We start from the raw sequence: 20,694 nt of genomic DNA on the forward strand, positions 1-20,694 counted from the left end.
AATCAGGAATCCATCATCCATCCATTATCTATACCGCTTAGTCCCGGACGGGGACGTGGGGGGACCTGGAGCCAATCCCAGCCGGCATCAGGCGACTGGACAGGGCGCCAGCCTATCACAGGGCTATCAAGAATCCAATAGGACAAATAATAAATTCCATCATATTAAATCTTCATCTAATCCTGTTCTTGCGTCATCACTGCTCATTCCACAATGAACAGACATTTATACTGCAAAATCTGGCAGCCAAGTGTGTTTCTATGGAACAGGTCTGCAGCTGTGAGAGCCTGTCCCTCCAGATCTGCACAGTCAGCTTTACCACTGGGACACTGCAGGGCCCTTGATTGGTCACCGCCATAATGTGTGTCAGCTGTTATCAGGGCCAGAGGTAGTCGACCGCGGACGGTACTGACCAGGGTCTCTGTTTCAGCAGTGTCACGTGCTGGAGCATGTACCTGTGCACCTACATGGTCAGACATGTAGATGACAGACGGCAAGCAGAGGAATCAGTGGAGAAAGGAGCCCATTAGCTGTGCTAACCTTGAACGTATCAGGGGGGTTGGGAAGCCGGAGCGAGACAACACTTCCCTGCCGGGAGAGCGAGGGTTGAGCATCCTCCCAACACGGGCTGCACCAATTCAATTATAGTCTAATGAAGAGTGAGCTGACCTCCCCTCACCATCATCACCCCTCCTCCTCCTTCCTCATTCCCTTCCCTCTATCATCTCCCCAAGCTGGAGCTCATTATGGATTGTAGCTAGGCAGGTTAGCAGGTCTAACTGATTTTATGGAGACTGCCAATGTCTTACTCTCCATGCCTGTCGTTATTACAATGCATTCCTCCCTTACTCTTCTCTTCCCATCCTTCTTTCCATTTGCCTCCTTTACTGAGTGCTTTAAAACACACCCTGTTTACAGTAGGACTGCGTAGGATGGTGAAATCATCACAGTATTAGTAGAATGTTTCTCAGTACTGACAGGTGTATTTAACATCACATGTAAAATCTTCCAAATAATGTTCAGTGCAGTTAACTGTATTTCATTGACATGCATTGTATGTGAATGAGTAAAGTCCAAGGCAAAATTCACCCTCACTTCTATGTGAATAGGTGGTGTTAGAGGTTTGGTGATGTAGTTACTACATACAGTAAAATTACTGTATCTGGCGCGTTAACAGCAAATACGTAGGCGGCCAGGAGGGGTAGTCGGTCGCAATACCTCTCTGAACTAACATGCTAATTCTCAGTTAGTTAAATGTCAGTTTGCAAGCTCATAGCTCAGTAGCTTGTGGGAAAACATTTGTCCAAAAGTTGCATTTATACCACAATTTCCTGTTTCACTACTGTCTAAAAACCCTTCTGTGGAGCTGTTTACTCCAACAGAAGAGGGTCAAACAAAAACTGATTTGGAAAAACAGCTAATAAGCTCTCTCCCTCAAAGGTCAGCGCTGTTGATATTACCTTGATATTAGTCAAAGACAAAAATTCCTGAGCAAATCCTTCGATTATTTGGCTTTGCGGTGAAATTTATTTATGTTCATTTACATTCTGTTGTGATGAAGTCTTTATGCAAAACTTGTGTTGGCTTCTCTGGTTTTATACATTTTAACCACTCTATTATGACAAATGCCAGGACAGCTATACTGTCACAATACTAATGAAAGTATACTCTTACTTAACAAGTACAAATGAAGACCACATCTTCAACAGTTTAACAACATATACCAGGCATGAAGAGTCACACTGCGAATACAGGGCAGGTACAAGTGCACTGCTTTGAGCTTCCTCAGCCGAAAGCAATCGCTTACTAAAAGGTATATTTAGCTCCTTGTACCTGCATAAGAACTTCTGGTTGTGCAAGTCTTTCTTTACCAAACACTCACTCCCTCTAGACTTGACAGGCAGCTCCTTCACAGCAACCTGGCAAGAACTCAGCTTCATGTGCTGCAAACAGCTAATCGCACTGAGTTTTGTCTTAAAAGACAGCTTAAAAGACAGGGAATGTGTTAGTGCACAGCAAAGTCGTGGATTAGCTGCACAGGCGGCTTGATGGGCTCCTTTAAACATTTTGATACATGTTTATGGCAATACTGTTGGAATCCAATCTAACTTATGTGAATCTAGTCTATGTCTGACTTTTAACAGTTGGAAGTACACCTTACTCAAAGCCGACCTTCAAACCTACAAGTGATCAGCGTACAACACTTCAGTAGAGTATTCCTATAACACTGAAATATATATGTATTCATAGTGCACATTACTAAGACAGTGGACTGATTTATTCATCATTCCCTGTAAGATAAGCCCAAAGAAAGTGAGGCAGCCTGCAGGATGCCAGAGAAGGAATATGAGAGAGGGCATAACATGGAAAGGAGGGTGATAATGGGGCTGTTTTCACAGTCATTAGAGCATTTTCCCAAATTTTCCTTTTTCACCTGTCCTGCTGCCAAGACACTGGCAATGCAGCTCAGACTGTAATGTGAGCGAGACAGTCTGGTTGGGGTATTATTTGTTCAGCAGAAACTGATGTTCAAGTTCTCATTTACAGGCTCCAGACTTTAGAAACTATATTACCATCACCGAATTGACCTTTTTCAACTCCTCAAACATCGTGGGTGTTCCTGCAAATGAGATCTCAACGCTTCATCCCAAGCTATAATTCTGTGCAGAGATAAATGATTTCATTACACATTTCTGTTGGATCTCTGCTCTAATTAGCTATTTTATTCATTCTATTGTGAAGGTGCCTTCTACACTTCAGTCTGTCACAGGTCACAATCAGAAATGATCTGTCGATGTGTACATTACTCACAGATAAGGCCGATAAAGACAGTAAACTACTTAATTCCACTTTAAAACATCAGCCTCTCCTCTCTGCCACTGTCTTTCACATCACCTCCACCTCCTCTCCCTCTCCGAACACTGTCTCATGTGTCCTGATTGTTCCAGTTTTCACTGAGTAAATTCATTTCTCATGCCCATTTATCACCTACCTCCACTTTCAGTTTTCTACTAAAACATAAAAATTGTCATTTAAAAAAAACATGCCACACCATCTCAAATTACAAGCAACAAATTGGCAACAGAGTATTAGGAACTAATTACAATTTAAATCCATTCATTTAAATACTTAAGAATAGGATCAATATCTTGTTGGATACGTCCTTTCTTCCATACTGATGTTTCTCTCATACTAATGGAATAATTATTTGTATGGGTTTAATGAAACTCTCCTATGACAGCATCCGAGTCCAATCACTTGATTCATATGTCATCGCACCATTCAGTGGCTATTATTAGTTGTTTTTGGTTTACATAGACATAATACGGCCATACTCCTCCTCCTGGTCAGCTCAGTACATGTGTGCCGCAGCAGCAGGCAGGCGGAGTGAAGCGCTACCACTACGGTGACGGCCAGACTTCAGAAAACCAATGGGTTCATCCATGTTTCATATGCATTCAGTGGTGCAAATATAAATTCCTCCAATGTAAAGCCAAATTTTTAAGTGAAACCTTTCCATTTTATGCTTCAAACCAAACCCAGTTTCAGCAGAACTTACATCATTTGAAGGAAGCGAAGAGGCTATTTTATGTTGTCTTTAGTTTAGCATAATTACAGCATTAAAAGAGTATTTTTGAATTCATTTATTAAAATATAAAGCCAACAATCAGCGGACCACAGATCACATCATTGATTCCAAGAACCAACACACTTCATCCAGCTGACTCTCTAATGCCACTGTAAGCAGGTGATGTTTTACTCAAATCCCAGAGGTGCTGTGGCAGCATCATATTATTTTCCACTAAGGCTACAGTGGGAAGAAAATTAGCTCCCTCTGTTTTCTCTGTGATGGATTTCTGCCTTTATGATTGCTGGATATCAGTGAAAACAGAAACAAAGAAACAACTCTTGCTGATTGACTGACTGACACTGAAACCTGACATTTACTGTTTCTAACAATCGCCCACTGAGTAAAGTTCTCCAAATCAAAAGGAGCAGAGATTAGCAGGGACAGCAGAGGTGACATTAATAACAAGACAGCCGGCAGTCACTGAGATGAAAGCTCTACCAGAGTCTGATTTAGGAGCTTTGTTGATCTGCTGATCCCTGGAAGAGACAGACATCACATCCACATATACATGGCAGTGGAAGTAGGTCGGAGGAGACGGGAAAACAGGATGAAAAATGAGAAGACAGGAAAGATGTTACTGGACGGGTTTAGCTTGTCACAGATATATCTGTACTTAGCAGAGACAAACACTGTCTTCACATAGTGGATCAGGAAATGACAAGTCTGGGTTGAGCAAAGAAGTAAACATGCAACCATTACTCTGCCTCATGACATTATTTTCATCGTAATTCATCACCACAAAATCATATTTACATTCTGAAAGAGGCAAAAATGACCCGACCCGACACCGCTGAAGGCCGGTGTGCCCTCGTGAGCTTGCTCATGTGTTTGACTTTTATTAATTTGTATATTAGATTCAATTATTATCCAAGAAACTGTGGACAGTAGGTTTGTTGTTTTTATACTTTATACTCCAGATTGTAAAACTGCCACATTTGCAATTTATTCTAGTGAAGTGTCAAAACATAGCGAAGAACATCCACCCCAGTGTTCCAGAGTCAGAAAAACTGCACTGAAATAACTTGCTTTACCTGACCAGCAGTGCACGAATGACAAATCCTCACATTTGGGACTTGAGGGTTGGCATTTTCCTTGTTAAATGCCTACAAGTAAACTGAATTCAAAAAAGGAAAATACATTAAAAAGGACAAGTGAAAAAAGATGAAAATTTGGATGAGATGTGAGCAGAGGACATGAACAAGAGGAGAAAAGACTAATCAATAAAGGACATTAGGAGAACGAGAGAGTTGCTAAAGAGAAAATAAATGAGAAAACATCAAAAACACAAGTGAAACCAGATAGAAACTATAGGACAAATGTCAAAATATAACAATGGATGGACACACAAACAGTTATGGGTGAGAAAATAGAAACAAGAAGATGCGCCAGGAAATAGAGACACTAAAGATAAGAGACACCAAGAAAAGACAAAAAAGAAACAGAGAGAAATGAGAGACATGAAGGGAAAAGGAGAACAGCAGCAGCAAGAGGTGAGGGGGAGACAGGAGAGGAGAACGGAGCAGAGACATTCAGGGCGACGATAAGAGAGGAAATAAAAAGTGCTGTTTCAGTCCCTGCGTGCTATCTGTGAGTCAGTGTTCTGCCTGAATGAATCGAGCAGCATGTGAAGCTGCTTCCTTCTGATACACTGCATAATTTGGCAACTGAAAATACTGTGTGCAGCTGTGCTGAAGACATCTGCAAAACCCAGCAGAACCTTTCTTTCCTTTTTTACATGTGCTTAAGAAACCAGGTTACATGTGGTTTATTGGACTCCTTAAACATGACGTAAACAAGCAAACCCGACCTCGGTACCAGGGAATGGGGATTAGAAAAACCTGGTTTCTCCAGGAAAAAAGCAGATTTATTATCCATGATTCCAATCAGCTTTTACACCAAGTCCTCAAACCTAAACACCTGTTTATTACAAATATTTCTAACACCTTTATGCATGTATTTAAAAGCTAGCATGTGGGCCAGTGACATCACATGTGCAGGCAGAACAAGTAACCACAGAAACCAAACAAATGGCAATCTGCAACATGCTGCGAGTGAAAGAGCAGCTCTTACTTTATGCAGGAACCGTGTTTTGGCTGAAAACTCCTAGAATGCAACAGCACAGACTTACAAAACTGTTTTGTTAAAAGTGTCTTTTCCCTCAGGTAAATTCAGTATAAAATGAAATGCTCTAATTATGTTCACAGTAACTGATGTTCATTTTCAGCCCAAACTGAGAAACCCCACCATTCATAAAAACACAAAATGGTGTAATACACTGAAAGCAAACGCACAGTTTATGCAGCTCCACTTGCTTTACACAGCCACTTTTGAAGCCTAAATTCAGTTGGTCCTTGACAGCCAGCAGATCCATTTCAAACTAGTTGTTTAGAAGTTTTAACAGTTTTACAGACACGCATTGCTTTTGCAACGAGCAGCAACAAGTGTAGTGAGGCAGCTCTCTGAGGCAGAACTTTTAAATGGCATGTGCTGTGGGGTGTGGACTGAAAAGAAATGGAGAAGCAGGGCGCAGCGGTGAGTCTCCCAGTGAAAGCCCTCTGACCCCCGCCTTGAATCTGATGATCCTCGACACACACACACACACACACACACACACCGGTCCCCAACTGACACCATCAGAGCTCCTCACAGCTCATCCTCTGCTCTTCTCTTCGCTGCATTTCCCAGGCACACAGGAAAGCCACGCATGACTTCGACTTGACTTCACACATTACAGGCAACGTATCACAAGAAGCTGAAGCAGTTTGAAATGGAAAAAAAATAAGAACTTGAAGATTTTCTGAACCGAAAGAGAAAAGTATTCTGCCTCGATAAATCACCGACTGCGAACACACAGACAACCATACAGAAGTCATCGTATGTCCTTTGAGTCAAATATGAAAAGATGTATTAATTATGATTTCTAAAAACAAAAGAAGAGGCTGTTCCAGAAACACCGCTCTGCAGCGAGGCTATAATTACACAACGCAGGAAGCAGATACTCATTAGCACCTCAGAAAATATAACAGCAGTATGAAAAACACCTCATCAATTGTTTATCTTCCTCCCGTCGGCCGTGAGCTCCCAAAACAAAACAGCATCAATAAATGTAGTGCGGCACCAGTATGACTGCAGACTGTGCTGCCATGGAGCTGAGAGACTGTTAGTGTGCATCAAGGAAAACAACTGATAGGGTCTGATGAAATGTGAGAGTGGGCCTCATTCTTTCAAATGATAAGTCCCTCTTAAACTGTGCCATTCACCTCTGAACAGCCAATAAAACTGTCTGTTCCGCCTCCTCCTCTCTCCATGTACTTTTAGTGCATTATTTAACATATAAGGAAATGGAAAAGTGCAAGGGAAATTATGCGTCCCGCTGTGGCTGTGAACCAGGCTTCATGATGAATATCTTGTTCTTGCCTCCACTCAAAGCCTGCTGATAATATTGCACTTGTCCTCTGATTTATAACAGAAGGGTTCAAAGCTGTACGTCAACTGCGGAGCTCAGACTGATCAGGCCACCTGTGCATGAACACCAGCCCACATCAGGGAGTGCAGAACTGTCCCGCTAACCTCGCTACAGTCACAGAATCAAAAACAAATCAGTAGGTTTAGATTAAAAAGACTGACAGTTTTTTATGAAAATGTTTTAGCAGCCGTGTGATGCTCACTAAACACCTGTATACATACAACACTGTTGGATAGTTTGCAGATCATTCACATTTTATTGTACAGTTTTACAGTCCATTTTAGTGTCCAGGAAAGTAAACCTCCATAAAACCACAAAACAGAAGCAGTGACAAGACGCCGCAGAGCACCAACACCAACTGCAGCTGCATTCATGTTCCTGTGTGAACCAGCACAGGTGTGTTTTCAAATCAGCGATGAGTGTGTGTACCTTTGTCGCTGAAGTCGTCCACCAGGATGAGTTCTGCGATGAGCTGCGGGGGAGAGCGGTTGAGCACACTGTGCACAGTCCTCAGCAGCGACGACCAGCCCTCGTTGTGGAATGGGATGATGATGCTGGTGTTGGGCAGCTTCTCTGCATACAGCTTGTGTTTACAGCTAGAAAAACACCAGAAACAAAGAAATGAGAGGGGGAAGCAGACAAGAGTGTGTCATCCCATCTAAATAACAGCCATATTGTTGGCGGAGCTTGAAGCGTGCCTCAGTGGAGGGGATGTTTGGTCCAACATTTTGGACCAAAGTGAAATACCAACAACAGGGAGTCATCTCAGTCTTGATGAAGGTCACTATAATTTACACAAAGGGACACATTGAGGCTCTTTATTGGTCTGGTTTTGGCTGAAACGCTGAGTTCATGGCATACTATTTAAATTAGCAACTGCCAAGAAAATAATAACATTCATGTCAGCCTCCGACTTGTAATTCAGAGTCTGGCACTGAAAAGAACTAGAAACATACTGTGTCAGAATGGCTGCAAGTGCCCCACTGGCAGCACTTCATCAAACTAAGATCAGTACTCGTGCAATATTCAGCTAATTGGGCTGTTTACCTGGTGTGTTTACAAGGTTAGCACTACCTTAGGTATTGTTCTTGTTCATCCCATTGTGTGAATGCATCATAATCTTCCCTATAACAGCATCCTGTGAGGCTCAAGGGGAATGTGGTGTATAGTTACAATCAAAAACTCAAACTCATTTCATAGAATGTAAGTTCAGACAATACAATTGTTGGTCATAACACAGAAATACAGCTTTTTTAATTTATTTTGTCCGCTTCTGTGTTGGAGTCAACATTTAAACTTCCAAATGCCAAACGACAGCAGGGAAGAGACTCTTCTGGAACCAGTGATGCCGCCCTTCTCTTCACTGTACTGCAATGCTCTAAACCAGCCCAACCTGAACAATGTGTTGCTCTTTTAATAAGATTTAATGAAGCACACCACCTGCTAGCTTGCCCTTCCATTCCTTTCTCTTCTGTCTCTCTCTCGCTCTGAGAATTCAGGGGGAATCTGTAGAGACGGTAATTATTTCTGTCTTTCAGGCCTATGTGGCCGCCTGAAAGTCCCCGCTCTCTGGTTCTCTATCATGTCAGTGAGTGAGAGTGAAATGAACGAATGAACGCTGCTGGAAGGTCTGGACCCACTGAAGACTGATGTGGCACCCGGCTGTCAGACACTTGTCACTCTGCTGTCAATTCAACCAATCAAACAGATACACCATCTCCATCATCCAGCGCAGCACCCACAGCCGTCTGTATTGTGTGAAGCACTGGGGTCCTGGTGATGGTGGCTGCTTGTGCAGAGAGGCCCTGACAAGTCATTTCTGTGATTCTGCTGAAGATTTCAGTCAGACACAACAGCCCTGCAGTGGAGTTGGTCTTTGATCACTTTGTTGGTTTGCTCATGACAGAGCCAAGAGAAGGTTTTCAGTTCAAACCCATCGCAGCAGTACTCAGAAATGAGCTGCAGATGTTTGCGTTCCATGAACTACAGTCCTATCAAGAAGATCTCTGAACAGAAAAGCAATAGTTAAGACAGATACCAAAGCACTGTATCTATTGAGTACTTACACTGGCAATGGATGTGCATTTTTCAAACAGAAACACTCCTCCTGATTACATTACTTGTCAACACTCACTGTGCTGACTGACTTACTTATTTTAGCTCTACAGAAGTAAAGAGACATTGTCTGCTGAAATGGTAGTGTATTCAAAACACTTTGTTGTTGTAATCAGGTTACAATTGCCGCTAAACAGTGATGTAAGTGAACAAACATCAAGTGCTACTCCTTTCTTTCTGGTTCTTTATGCTGTATAGTGGCTAAACCTTGAACTTCACCACACCATTAGCATCTCTGGCTAATTTCAGGCTTCATGACTGGATATTTCCTCCCTCTGGGCTCTGTTAACCTAACTACTGTGCTGAAACAAAAGCACCAATTAGATGTATTTCCAGAGAAAGTGCAGCTGGCAGGGGGGCATAAATAATAAAATCTCACATTTTACTTCCACTTCAGAGTTTACAGCAGCTAACTCTGTTCCCCTGACATGTATAACAACATAGAAACTTGTGTCAAATAGTCATTTGATAAAATTTGCTCTAATGTTTCTAGACAAATGTTGGATGGCAAATGCTTTAGGGTCACATGATGCAGGAGATTTAGAAATATGAAGAAAAAAAAAAGACAAAACCTGAAGCATTATCCTGAAGTAACCTTGTGAGAAAACACATTTAAAACTGTTTAGAACAAGAAAGCGAAGGGAAGGTCAGGAAAAGGGTCTAGTCAGGTAGAAGGAAAGCGCTCAAGGCTGGTTTGTGATGAATCGGGTCAGCAGGTCCCAGGTTGTTTAGCAGAACATATTTATAGTGTTGGTGGTGTTTATTTTCAGTATTTTCTTTGTTGATGAGTCAGAGGAGAGCTGGAATAAACCCAGCAATGTGTGCTGTAGCCACAGGTCCATATGGCTCATCATGTTTCTATAGTGTCTGTTCTTTAACACTTTACTATGCTAAAAATATTCAGCTTAATGTATACAAACTCCATAACTCTAGTCCATGAGAAAAGGTAGGTGGACACCTCAAACGGAGCTCATCAAGCTAAGCTCTAACGTGTCAAACCCTATTAAACCTGGCAGAAGTCTAAGCTGGATTTTGTAACACATTAACATGCTAATGTTGACTGTGTTGGCATGTGTTATTCCAGCCTAGCTTTCATTTTCTGCCTCAAATTCAGGGGGCTAAACAAGGAAGCCTGGACACCGTTCTCCTCATCTACATCCTCCAGCTTCTCCCTGGCATTCCCCAAGATGTTTCCAGGCCAGATGGGATATGTAATCCATTTAGCATGTTTCAGTTCAGCCCAGGGGTCTCCTCCCATTGGATGTGCACTCAAAACCTCCAGACGGAGACACCCAGGAGGAATCCTGATTATATACCTGACCCACCGCAACTGAGTCCTCTAAACAGGGAGCAACCCCTAAGGCTGAGCACACTTTCTCTGTGAATAAATACATGTTTTGGCTGACTGGATCTGCTATCTAATTCTCTTGGTTTCAGCCCAAAGCTCATGACACTAGGTGAGTGGTAAAACTTAATCAACTAGTAACTAGAACACAATACCTTAGCTCAGCTCCCTCTTCACTACAGAAAGTACAGTCCAGTACAACCCTGAATTACCACTGAGACACCAGGACAATCATTAGCATTCATTTGAAATTCAGTCAGTTTTCTGTATAACGTTATATTCAACTTAAGTGTTGGGCAAGTGGGACTGTTGGTGGTGCCAGATGAAAAGTCAAAGGATCACAAAAAAATCAGTAGGATTTATCTTCTGAGGAACATGAATGAAACGATTCACTGTCAACTCGTGATAATTTTATTTCCTTCAGGACCATCTTCCCTCCATGCAAGAAACAAATTTAATGAGCAGTTTGTGTTGAAATTTGCTGAGAACGTTCATGCTTTTAACTGGAAACCACTGCTGATTTCTGACAATCAGTCTTCTACAGCCATGTAGTTCAGGCTCAGAATGTCAACAACACAGACTGAGGCAGACTGCCATGAAATTGGCTCCCTAATTACATTCATGCTCCCAAGGAGATGAACCCACCATATTTAAATGTCCAAGCAGCCTTTCCTTTGTCATCACAGCTCAGTAAAAATCATCACGTCAGTCATTCCATCCAACTGTTGAATACTGAGGAGTATGCTAGGACAACACTGAGACTTTACTTTTGCTGTACTGTAACCACTATGGTAAAACTAGATGTTCTGCTTCCTCTATTCTTCCCCCCACGCCCTTTAAAAATAAGCCCAGTCAGAACACATCAGTTCTTCACACCTTGTACACAGAGGTGGACATCAATGACACTGATAATTGCTGTCAAGAACATGGTTTATCAGTACATAGGTTCTGTATGGTGTGTAATCAGCTCCTGTCTGTGTACAGCTACATCTCTCCTGTGAATACACTGGGCAGGTTGATAATTGGAACAATTGTTCCAAACAGTGCTTGTTGTAATGAGTTGGGACAGATCCAACATGGGAAAATAAAGGTGTAAACAATGCTCTAAGAGGGTGGTTGGTAAGGTAAGGAAAGTTTACGCCTAGTCTAAGGTCTTTCAGGTCTATACTGATCAGTGAAATGACACAATTTGAACATTGTGCAAAGCATTATTTACATAACGAAGCCGTTTCAGTGCACAGGCTTACTAACGAACTATTCACACTGTGTGGTTGCCGCTGACAGATTTCCCAGGTCAGTCCTGCCCTCCATCTGGCAAGCCTCTCACCATAAAGGACAGACTCTGCAGGTTTTCAGTCCTGCCAAAGATGCACCAGGTGATTCATTTTCTCTCTTTGGCTGATGGTGTGCCAATCTGTGAAATAACCTGCCACAGTCTGGCTGGAATGAAGACCTGCAGACTCTTAGCCATCTGAGGCACGTTTCCCCTAGTCAAATGAAACTGCTCATACTAACCCAGAAGATTTATTTTTAGGAGAAAAATGGCAGTGCTGCCTGAGGTTAGTGGGCACTTTACTGGAAATTTGAAAAGGAAGTGTTTCTTGTCTGGTCACGGTTGCACAGTCCATAAAAATGACTGATGTGGCAGATTGAATGGGACGAAAATCCCCAACATGGTCCAGCTGGAACTGCACTGATAAGGGATAAAGACAGCTACCCATTCATTGTCAGTGGAAACTGAGTGCTGTCACTCAGTACACCCCGCTGTAAAAAGACAGACTGAAGGAGGCCAGTGAGACGACAGGCCAGAGCTGGGGAAAGATGTGCTCTGTGCAGCAACAGCCTGGCAGGAGACTGATGGCAGAGATTTTGAGTCGTGCTCAATGCTTATCATTTTCATCATATTATGACACTTTATTAAGTTGTGACACTTTTTTCAGGCAACTAAGTGACCAATTAGACTGAGAATATGTGCTCATAATGATACACTTATATTGCCAATATATAGCAAATGCTGCTGAAAATTACCTTCCTGGGCTACCTTTGCAATAACAAGCCATCCAGAGTGGTGATAAAATTATGATTGTAGTAACTGTGCTGTGATATATTGCACTTGGAGGAACCATTAAGTATGATGATGTCAGATCCTTCTTGGTCCAACGTAAGATAGTATAATCAGTGTCTAAGTTCTGTGCATTGCTTCCTGATAGATATGAAACTAAACCTGGGAACAAATATGTCTGTGCAGATTCTGGGAACAAATAGTTTATCTTGACACAACACTGCTTGCTCTCCCTCCACAGAAAAACACACAGACACACTCAGGACTCACTTCGGATGGCGGATATCAGGGAGGGAGCGGTTGAGGGAGATTCGATCACTGACGTAAATGTTGAAGCCGTTCTCCCTGTAGGCCTGGTCGACCCGGTCAGCATCTGTCAGGGGGAACGCCTTCCCCTGTTCGCCATTACCTACATCAAACACACAGGTTTTACTACCAAGACCTCAGTGTATCAGTTCCAGCAAGTGTAGACACAGCAATAATATTTTACAGCAGTTGTGAATAGTCAACACACTTTTAGAAACATTTGGTGAGTCAGTGAAGTTTCCACACTTTCTTTTGAGTAAGATAATGAAAAAGCTCAGTGTAAAAACTTTTAAAAGCTGTGCTCTTCAAGGCCTGGAGTGTCCTCAGACCAAAACTGGGTGAGGAGGTTTTAGCTGTGAGACAGAACTGTAACACAGGTCATGTACATTGAAGCTTTCTCACTGCTGTTTTACAGGGGACAGACAAGTTTCACAAACAAATAGGAATAGAAAACAGGGGCAAGTTCATCAGTGATAAAAAGAAAATAAGGGCAAAAGGTGAACATTTACATGAATTCCTCACCACAAGAGCCGCTATGCATTTGAAAATATAAATTCTAATATTAAAAACCATTTAAATCCAAAAATAAAAATATACCAGACATAATAAAAAGCGTGTGAAGACTATTTGACTACCCGTAGAATACAGTGACAGTCATACTTAGTGCATCTTCATGTTCATGTTTAAATCTACCTGGGTTTAAACTTTAGATGACAAACATCTCAAATTGACCTTTTATAGCAGAAATAGCAGAAACCCAAAAGCTAAAAATAGGATAGTATAAGATATAAGAGGAAAAAAATGGATCACGAACACAACGCAATGGCCAGTTGTGCGTTGATGCTTAATTTAAATAAAACTTGTTTACAATGTGGGTCTGTATAAAACAAAGCTTGGACATTCAGAGTAAGAAACCTGCTGATATAAACATGATGAACTGTGTGTATAAATATGAACTCTAATAGCTGAACTACTGAACAGTTTCATAGTTTTATAGCTTCATATTATTCAGATTTATTAAACAAGAGAATTAGGGACCTGTGGAAACCAACAGAACAAAACCAGCCCTCATCATTTACAGACATACATGTTTCATTAAGCTGAAATTATCTACTGTCCATTCCAAAGGCAACAGGTGTGAATAACAGCCTTTAGACTGCAGTGGCTCATTTCAGTGATAAATCCATTATAGCTAATTTACACTGTTTGTGTAGAAGCTGATTTCCCTGAACAGAAAATGAACCTGAGCTGGTGATTACTGTAGCAGATATACATAAACTATTTATGACAGCATGCTGCTGCAGAGCTGGGGAGCAATAACACCCAGAGCAGGAATAGGTTTGTGTGTGTGTGAGAAGAGCAGTTCATCTGAATGTATGTGTAGAATTGTATGAATCTTTCTACAGTATATGGTACTTTTGATTTGTGCCTGCCATGTGAATGCTGCATCCACGGTGGTCGTCATCTATATTTGACAGCAAATTTATGACAAGGGATGATGAGGGGATTTGGACCTACCAGATCGAGAGGAGTCTCTTTTGATTGCGTCGTAGTCGTGCCAGTCCTTCCTCCGTACACCATCACTTCCCACATGAGCGTCCTTTCCCACCCTGTTAACCCCCTGTAGACACATAAAATAGCATCATACACACAGATATGACATGTATTCTGCACAGAAGACCGGTTTAAAGCTGAGCAAACAGTGTACGGATTAGGCTCGATTTCAGACCTGATTCAGTCACACCCGACTACTTTTAGAATCAGTTGTCATCTGAAGTACAGCGTGTGTCCATTTTATGACCCGGACAACCAACGATCAACAGATTTCTAGCATGTCAGAAATCTGGCCAGCTGTGTTGCAGATCCATGGTCTGAAGTTAGTTCAGTGCACTTGCATGAGCACAAAGACAACAACCCAACAACATGGCACAGACCAGATATCCCACTTTGTGGACAGAATCAACTGAAATGAGGCCATAGGCTGCATATAAAGAAAAGTAAAAGTAACTGGCACTGTTTGCAATTTCATAGTTTTCTTTATAAACTGGTCATGAAACGTGATCTGACCTTCACCAAAGTCACAGATAAACAATATCTCTAAGCTGATAAAACAGACAGCCATGATCTTTCATGCCTTTATTGAACATACCCATTAAACAAAGTGAGAACACCAGGAAACTGCGAGCTCTGGCAGCAGCACACTGTACAATGTTTCATCAAAACTCTGTCATGATCATGAACCAGACCAGTGGTTTTTTTACAGTCAAATTGCATATTACAGTACATACAGTGAGGAACAGAAGTATTTGAACACCTGAGAAAATCAGTGTTAATATTTGGTACTGAAACCTTTGTTTGCAATTACAGAGGTCAGACGTTTCCTGTAGTTCTTGACCAGGTTTGCACACACTGCAACAGGGATTTTGGCCCACTCCTCCACACAGATCTCCTCTAGATCTGTCAGGTTTCGGGGCTGTCGCTGAGCAACGCGGAGTTTAAGCTCCCTCCAAAGATGTTCTATTGGATTGAGGTCTGGAGACTGGCTAGGCCACTCCAGAACCTTGATATGCTTCTTACGGAGCCACTCCTTGGTTATCCTGGCTGTGTGCGTCGGGTCGTTGTCATGTTGGAAGACCCAGCCACGACCCATCTTCAATGCTCTGACTGAGGGAAGGAGGTTGTTGCTCAAAATCTCACAATAAATGGCCCCATTCATCCTCTCCTTAATACAGTGCAGACGTCCTGTCCCCTTCGCAGAAAAGCACCCCCAAAGCATGATGTTACCACCCCCATGCTTCACAGTAGGGATGGTGTTCTTGGGATGCAACTCATCCTTCTTTTTCCTCCAAACACGACGAGTGAAGTTTAGACCAAAAAGGTCTACTTTGGTTTCATCTGGCCACATGACTTTCTCCCATGCCTCCTCTGGATCATCCAAATGGTCTTTGGCAAACTTCAGACGGGCCTGGACATGTGATGACTTGAGCAGGGGAACCTTCCGTGCAATGCATGATTTGAAACCATGACGGCGTAGTGTTCTACCGACAGTGACCTTTGAAACTGTGGTCCCAGCTCTCTTCATGTCATTGACCAGCTCCTCCCTTGTAGTTCTGGGCTGATTCCTCACCTTTCTTATCATCAGTGATACCCCACGAGGTGAGATCTTGCATGGCGCCCCAGTCTGAGGGAGACTGACAGTCGTCTTTAGCCTCTTCCATTTTCTAACAATTGCTCCAACAGTTGATCTATTTTCACCAAGCTGCTTGGCAATTGCCCCGTAGCCCTTTCCAGCCTTGTGGAGGTCCACAATTTTGTCTCTGGTGTCTTTTGACAGCTCTTTGGTCTTGCCCATGGTAGTAGTTGGCGTCTGACTGACTGTGGGGTGGACAGGTGTCTTTAAAGAGCTCAGACAGGTGCTACTAATTTAGATTAATGAGTGGAGTAGAGGTGGACTTTTTAAAGGCACAGTAACATGTCTTTGGGAGCCAGAATTCTTGCCGTTTCTCAAGTGTTCAAATACTTATGTTCAGCAGTGCAAGACAAATAAATTCTTTAAAAATCATACAATGTGATTTCCTGACTTTTTTTTTATTCTGTCTCTCCAAGTGGGAATGCACCTACAATGTGAATTTCAGACCCCTCCATGATTTCTAAGTGGGAGAACTTGCAAAATCGCAGGGTGTTCAAATACTTCAGTTCCTCACTGTATTTCTACCCATCACTGCCCCAGTGCACCACTTTGATTGATTTTCATGGAGGCTTTGGGTTTTAGAAAGTTTAACTGTCTTCTTTTCATCTGTGGTTCGGGATGAGTGAATGGTAAAGTGGTGCAAGGAGGAACCATTTTTAAAACCATCTTCACTGGAGCATTCAAGGACACATTTCAGCACCAATTACAAAAAAGCATCAAATTCATGTGCTACAAAGGTAAGGCAGGGGAAAAGCCATAAGCACACACGGGCATTTTAAAATGGACCATCTACACTTGGTCATCTGTTGAACTGAGGATGTTCCTGTTTGGCAGATGAGTATAAAATCTCAAATGTCAGACTGTCCGCAAATGCACCACAAGAAAGAGGCTTAAAACAGTGCTCACATGGCTGCAACTGATAAAATTTGATAGACTGCTAATTATGATTGATTACTGGGGGCAAATGTTCATGTGTCTAAAATCATGTTCCCCCCAATAACAGTATTTGCAAAATTCAGCTGAAACCTTCAACTTGCAGGAAATACTGGGAAACAGTCAGCAGCAATGTAAAACATGCAACTGGGGTAAGACATGCAAACCCACAGGTGTGCACTTTTAAACACGGTCACATGTATTATACAGCAGTGCAGCACGCACAAGGTTTTTCCCCATGGTACTCTGTCAGTATCAGTGTCAGCTGAGAGATTTCTCCAGAGCATCAGCCCCTCACTATCCAGCAGCGCTCTGGCAAGTCTATCCACAGAAAGCGTTCTCTTCTATTTCATGCTTGACGACCCTGTGAGGAGAATATCAATGCTGTGACGCACAGCTCCGCGGAGGCCTTAGACACACAACCACACACATCCAGACAGACACGCTGCAGCTCAGCATACAAAGGCAGAAGCTGATTCTTCCATTTAGTCATTCTACACACTGAGTGACTTTCAGTGACACTGCATCGTGAATTACAGGATCACAACACAATGGAGAAATAATTAGCTCAATGGGAAGAGGCAATTAGTAAAACACTTAAAATACAAATGGCACCACTGAGTGCATGAAATACTGTGAATTATTAATCAGACTGTTAGCTTAGAGGAGTATGACGCTGAATAACAAACTAATGTACAGTATATACACAAAGATTTAGTTTGAAGACTCCTGGGATGTGTGCATGTGAGTCTCTGTGCTCTTGTACTTTAACCTTTCTGAGAATAGTCTTTTAGAACCTGACAGTTAAGACATTTTTGGAAAATGAGGGAATTTTTCCACATAATCTTTCTGCAACATCCTCAGTTCATCTCTTTTTTCACAGCCATCTCTCTGTATAAAAATACTTTTAAAAAACTTTGTATGACAGTGTCTGTTCTGATTTTGGAGGCATAAGTAACTCACATAGGAGAGAGACTTGACTCTTAACCAGCAGGTTGGTGCTTGGATCCCTGGCTCCTTTATATGTCAACATGTCCTTGAGCAAGACACTAAAACCCAAACTTCTTCTGATGTAGGGTAAAAATGCAAGTCACTAGGTGGGTGTCTGTAAAATATATGTAATGCAGTGAATGGTTAAAGCCAGTGTTGCTATACCATCTGTTGAGAAACTGACACTGCTGAGTGCATCATCCACTTTAGTTGCTTGTTAAACTTACTATGTGCACACCTCACCTCTAAAGACTGTGGATAGTTCCCATTTACAACACATATGGTAGTATTTGAGAGATACAGTCCTAAAGCTACTGTACGTGATAGTGGCCGACTTTGGTAAAGTTAGAAAGATATTCACAGATTCGAAGTTTCCAGATCAATAAGTCATAACCAAAATGTGTTGCTAAAATACAGACGTTGCCTCTTTTGTTTCCAGACAAATAACACTGGTCTCAATCAGTTCTCCCTGCACCATCTCCTCCGTTCTTTTCTTCCTCCTTCCTCTTCACCTCTCCCCTTCACCCCCTCAACTACTCTTCTTCTCCTCGCTCTGTCACAGGCAGACGCCCTCAGTGTGTCATACAAGGATACGACAAGCAGCAGGAGTCCATTTGTGCAAATTCATGCTAAAAAGAAGCGAGGTTGTGCCGCCCCATTTCCTCCTGATTAAAATTTCAGCGCGAGTCGCCGTGATATTCCTCTGGGGCTTTTCTTGCTGCTCAACAAGACCTTGAAAAACAAGACAAGGAGAGAGGAAAACTGCAGCTAATGTGTGCACGCTTGGTTTTGTGGAAGTAGAATGTGGGCGAGTGCTGAAAAGAAAGGAGGTAATTGAGACTGACAGGAAAAGAGGATGAGAAAGGCAGAATAATCTTGAAGAACAGATGGAATATGTTAACGTGTGTAATCACAAGTAAAAGGACTCCTCAATGAAAAGTTTTAAATTCCACATCACATTCTCTCTTAACGGCCACTTGAATCGCATAATTTTTTTAGTTCTGTGGCTGGAAGGCCGTACTACATGCTTGAAAATATTTTGTAAAAAAAAAAAAAAAACTTTAAACATTCTCACTTGGTTATTTGTTGTTTTTAAAGCTCTTCATGACCTGGCACCACCATATCAGAGCTCTTAGAGCCCCATGTTACCGTACAATCTCTTAGATCCTTGAAAGTTCCTAGGTCGAAGTTAAAATACTGGGATGACAGGGCCAACTGCCTAGGCTCACTGGTTCTCTCAGGCATTTGACACTGGCTTAGACTGAGGTTTTGTCTATTGCCTTCTGCTCTCTACATTACATTTCCTCTGCTCTGTATTTATCATGATTTTTTTCATTTTGTTTATATTTGATGTGCGGCACTTTGCGTCTTACATTTAGAAAGGTGCTGTATAAATGAAGATTGCTTGTTTGATGGTACAGACACTAAATGAAAAAGTCAGAGGATTGCAGCATTTGTTTCACGTCATCCTAAGGGGAACATGAATGTCAGTACCAAATGTCCGCCCATCTGGTTCATGGCAATAATTGTCAGGGAATCACCAAAGTGATTAGGAACACTGTCTATAGACAATGAATGTACCAGTCCATCCAACAGATGCTGTTTGTGGCACTGGATTAAAAACAAAAATTAAGAAACAACAACATATTTCATCCTCTGGAAACCTTGCATTTACAGTATATGAACCACATTTCATGGCAATACATCCAGTAGATATGTGAAGGTCCGATCGACCAACCGACCAGCAGGCCAAAAGAATGATCCTGAAGGGTAAAAACCAAAAGATCTTATCAGATTATACTTCATGTCTCACCAGTGCTTGAAGCAACACGCACCAGTACCCTGTGCTGTTTCAATGTGAGGAGGATATCTGCATGAACACCTGTTAAATCTTTCAAAAACGCCCCTGGTTAAAAAAAAAAAAAAAAAAAAAAAAAAAAAAAAGAGGAGCACTGTTGGTTAGGAAACAGATAAGCACACAGCCAAAGGAAAGAGGTTTTTCAGAGATGGCAAACTTTGATCAACACTGCAAATTTAACAGTAGAAAATATCTATCCTGATCAGTATTAAACCACACTATGTGATAAATGATCATGGAATATTCCCTGTGCCAGATTTTACTTAATTAAAGTAAGTGCAATAATTCCTAGGAAATAATGACAGTAACTAAAAAACTGGCCCTCATCAGGGCTCCTGCTCTCAGACACGTGCCACTCTCAATAACCACAATGTCCCATCTCCACACAGGCAACGCCGACATTTAGCTGGATATCGATGACTCATTTATCATAAGGAAGCACCCAGTGTGTCCTGGTGCGCCTTTAAACTTGTTTAATGGTAGTATAATGCAAGAAGTATTAACAAGATGACTGCAGATCTTTCTCAGCCCCCTCATAAGAAGGCACAATCAGAGCCACTCACACACACCGGCCCAGGTGAAGCACTGTAACTGAGCTGAAAACAAGGTAGTATCAAACACTGTCATCTGCTTCTCCGCTGTTCTACACAGCCTTCCTCTCCTCTGATAATCACCATCATCAGAAAGCCAAAGCTTCATGCTGCCACAAACTCATTCCACTCTGTGCACTTTTCTGCTCTATTAATATTCAAGACACAGCACAAACACAGTGATAGGACATTAGAGGATGGACTCTGG

The 20,694-nt window shown here is 42.0% G+C and overlaps 1 protein-coding gene across 1 annotated transcript in view; it reads right to left on the reverse strand.

The window, feature by feature from the left end:
- galnt10 (UDP-N-acetyl-alpha-D-galactosamine:polypeptide N-acetylgalactosaminyltransferase 10 (GalNAc-T10)) overlaps positions 1–20,694 on the reverse strand; it is an 80,425-nt gene that overhangs the window by 34,822 nt on the left and 24,909 nt on the right. The window contains exons 2-4 of the mRNA XM_020625584.1: positions 14,444–14,546; positions 12,890–13,028; positions 7,527–7,693 (exon numbers count right to left, since the gene is read on the reverse strand). Coding sequence (XP_020481240.1) covers positions 7,527–7,693; positions 12,890–13,028; positions 14,444–14,546 — 409 coding nt within the window. The remainder of the gene's footprint in view (positions 1–7,526; positions 7,694–12,889; positions 13,029–14,443; positions 14,547–20,694) is intronic.

This window comes from Monopterus albus, unplaced genomic scaffold (genome assembly GCF_001952655.1).
Source record: "Monopterus albus unplaced genomic scaffold, M_albus_1.0 scaffold360.1, whole genome shotgun sequence".
NCBI classification, from domain to species: domain Eukaryota; kingdom Metazoa; phylum Chordata; class Actinopteri; order Synbranchiformes; family Synbranchidae; genus Monopterus; species Monopterus albus.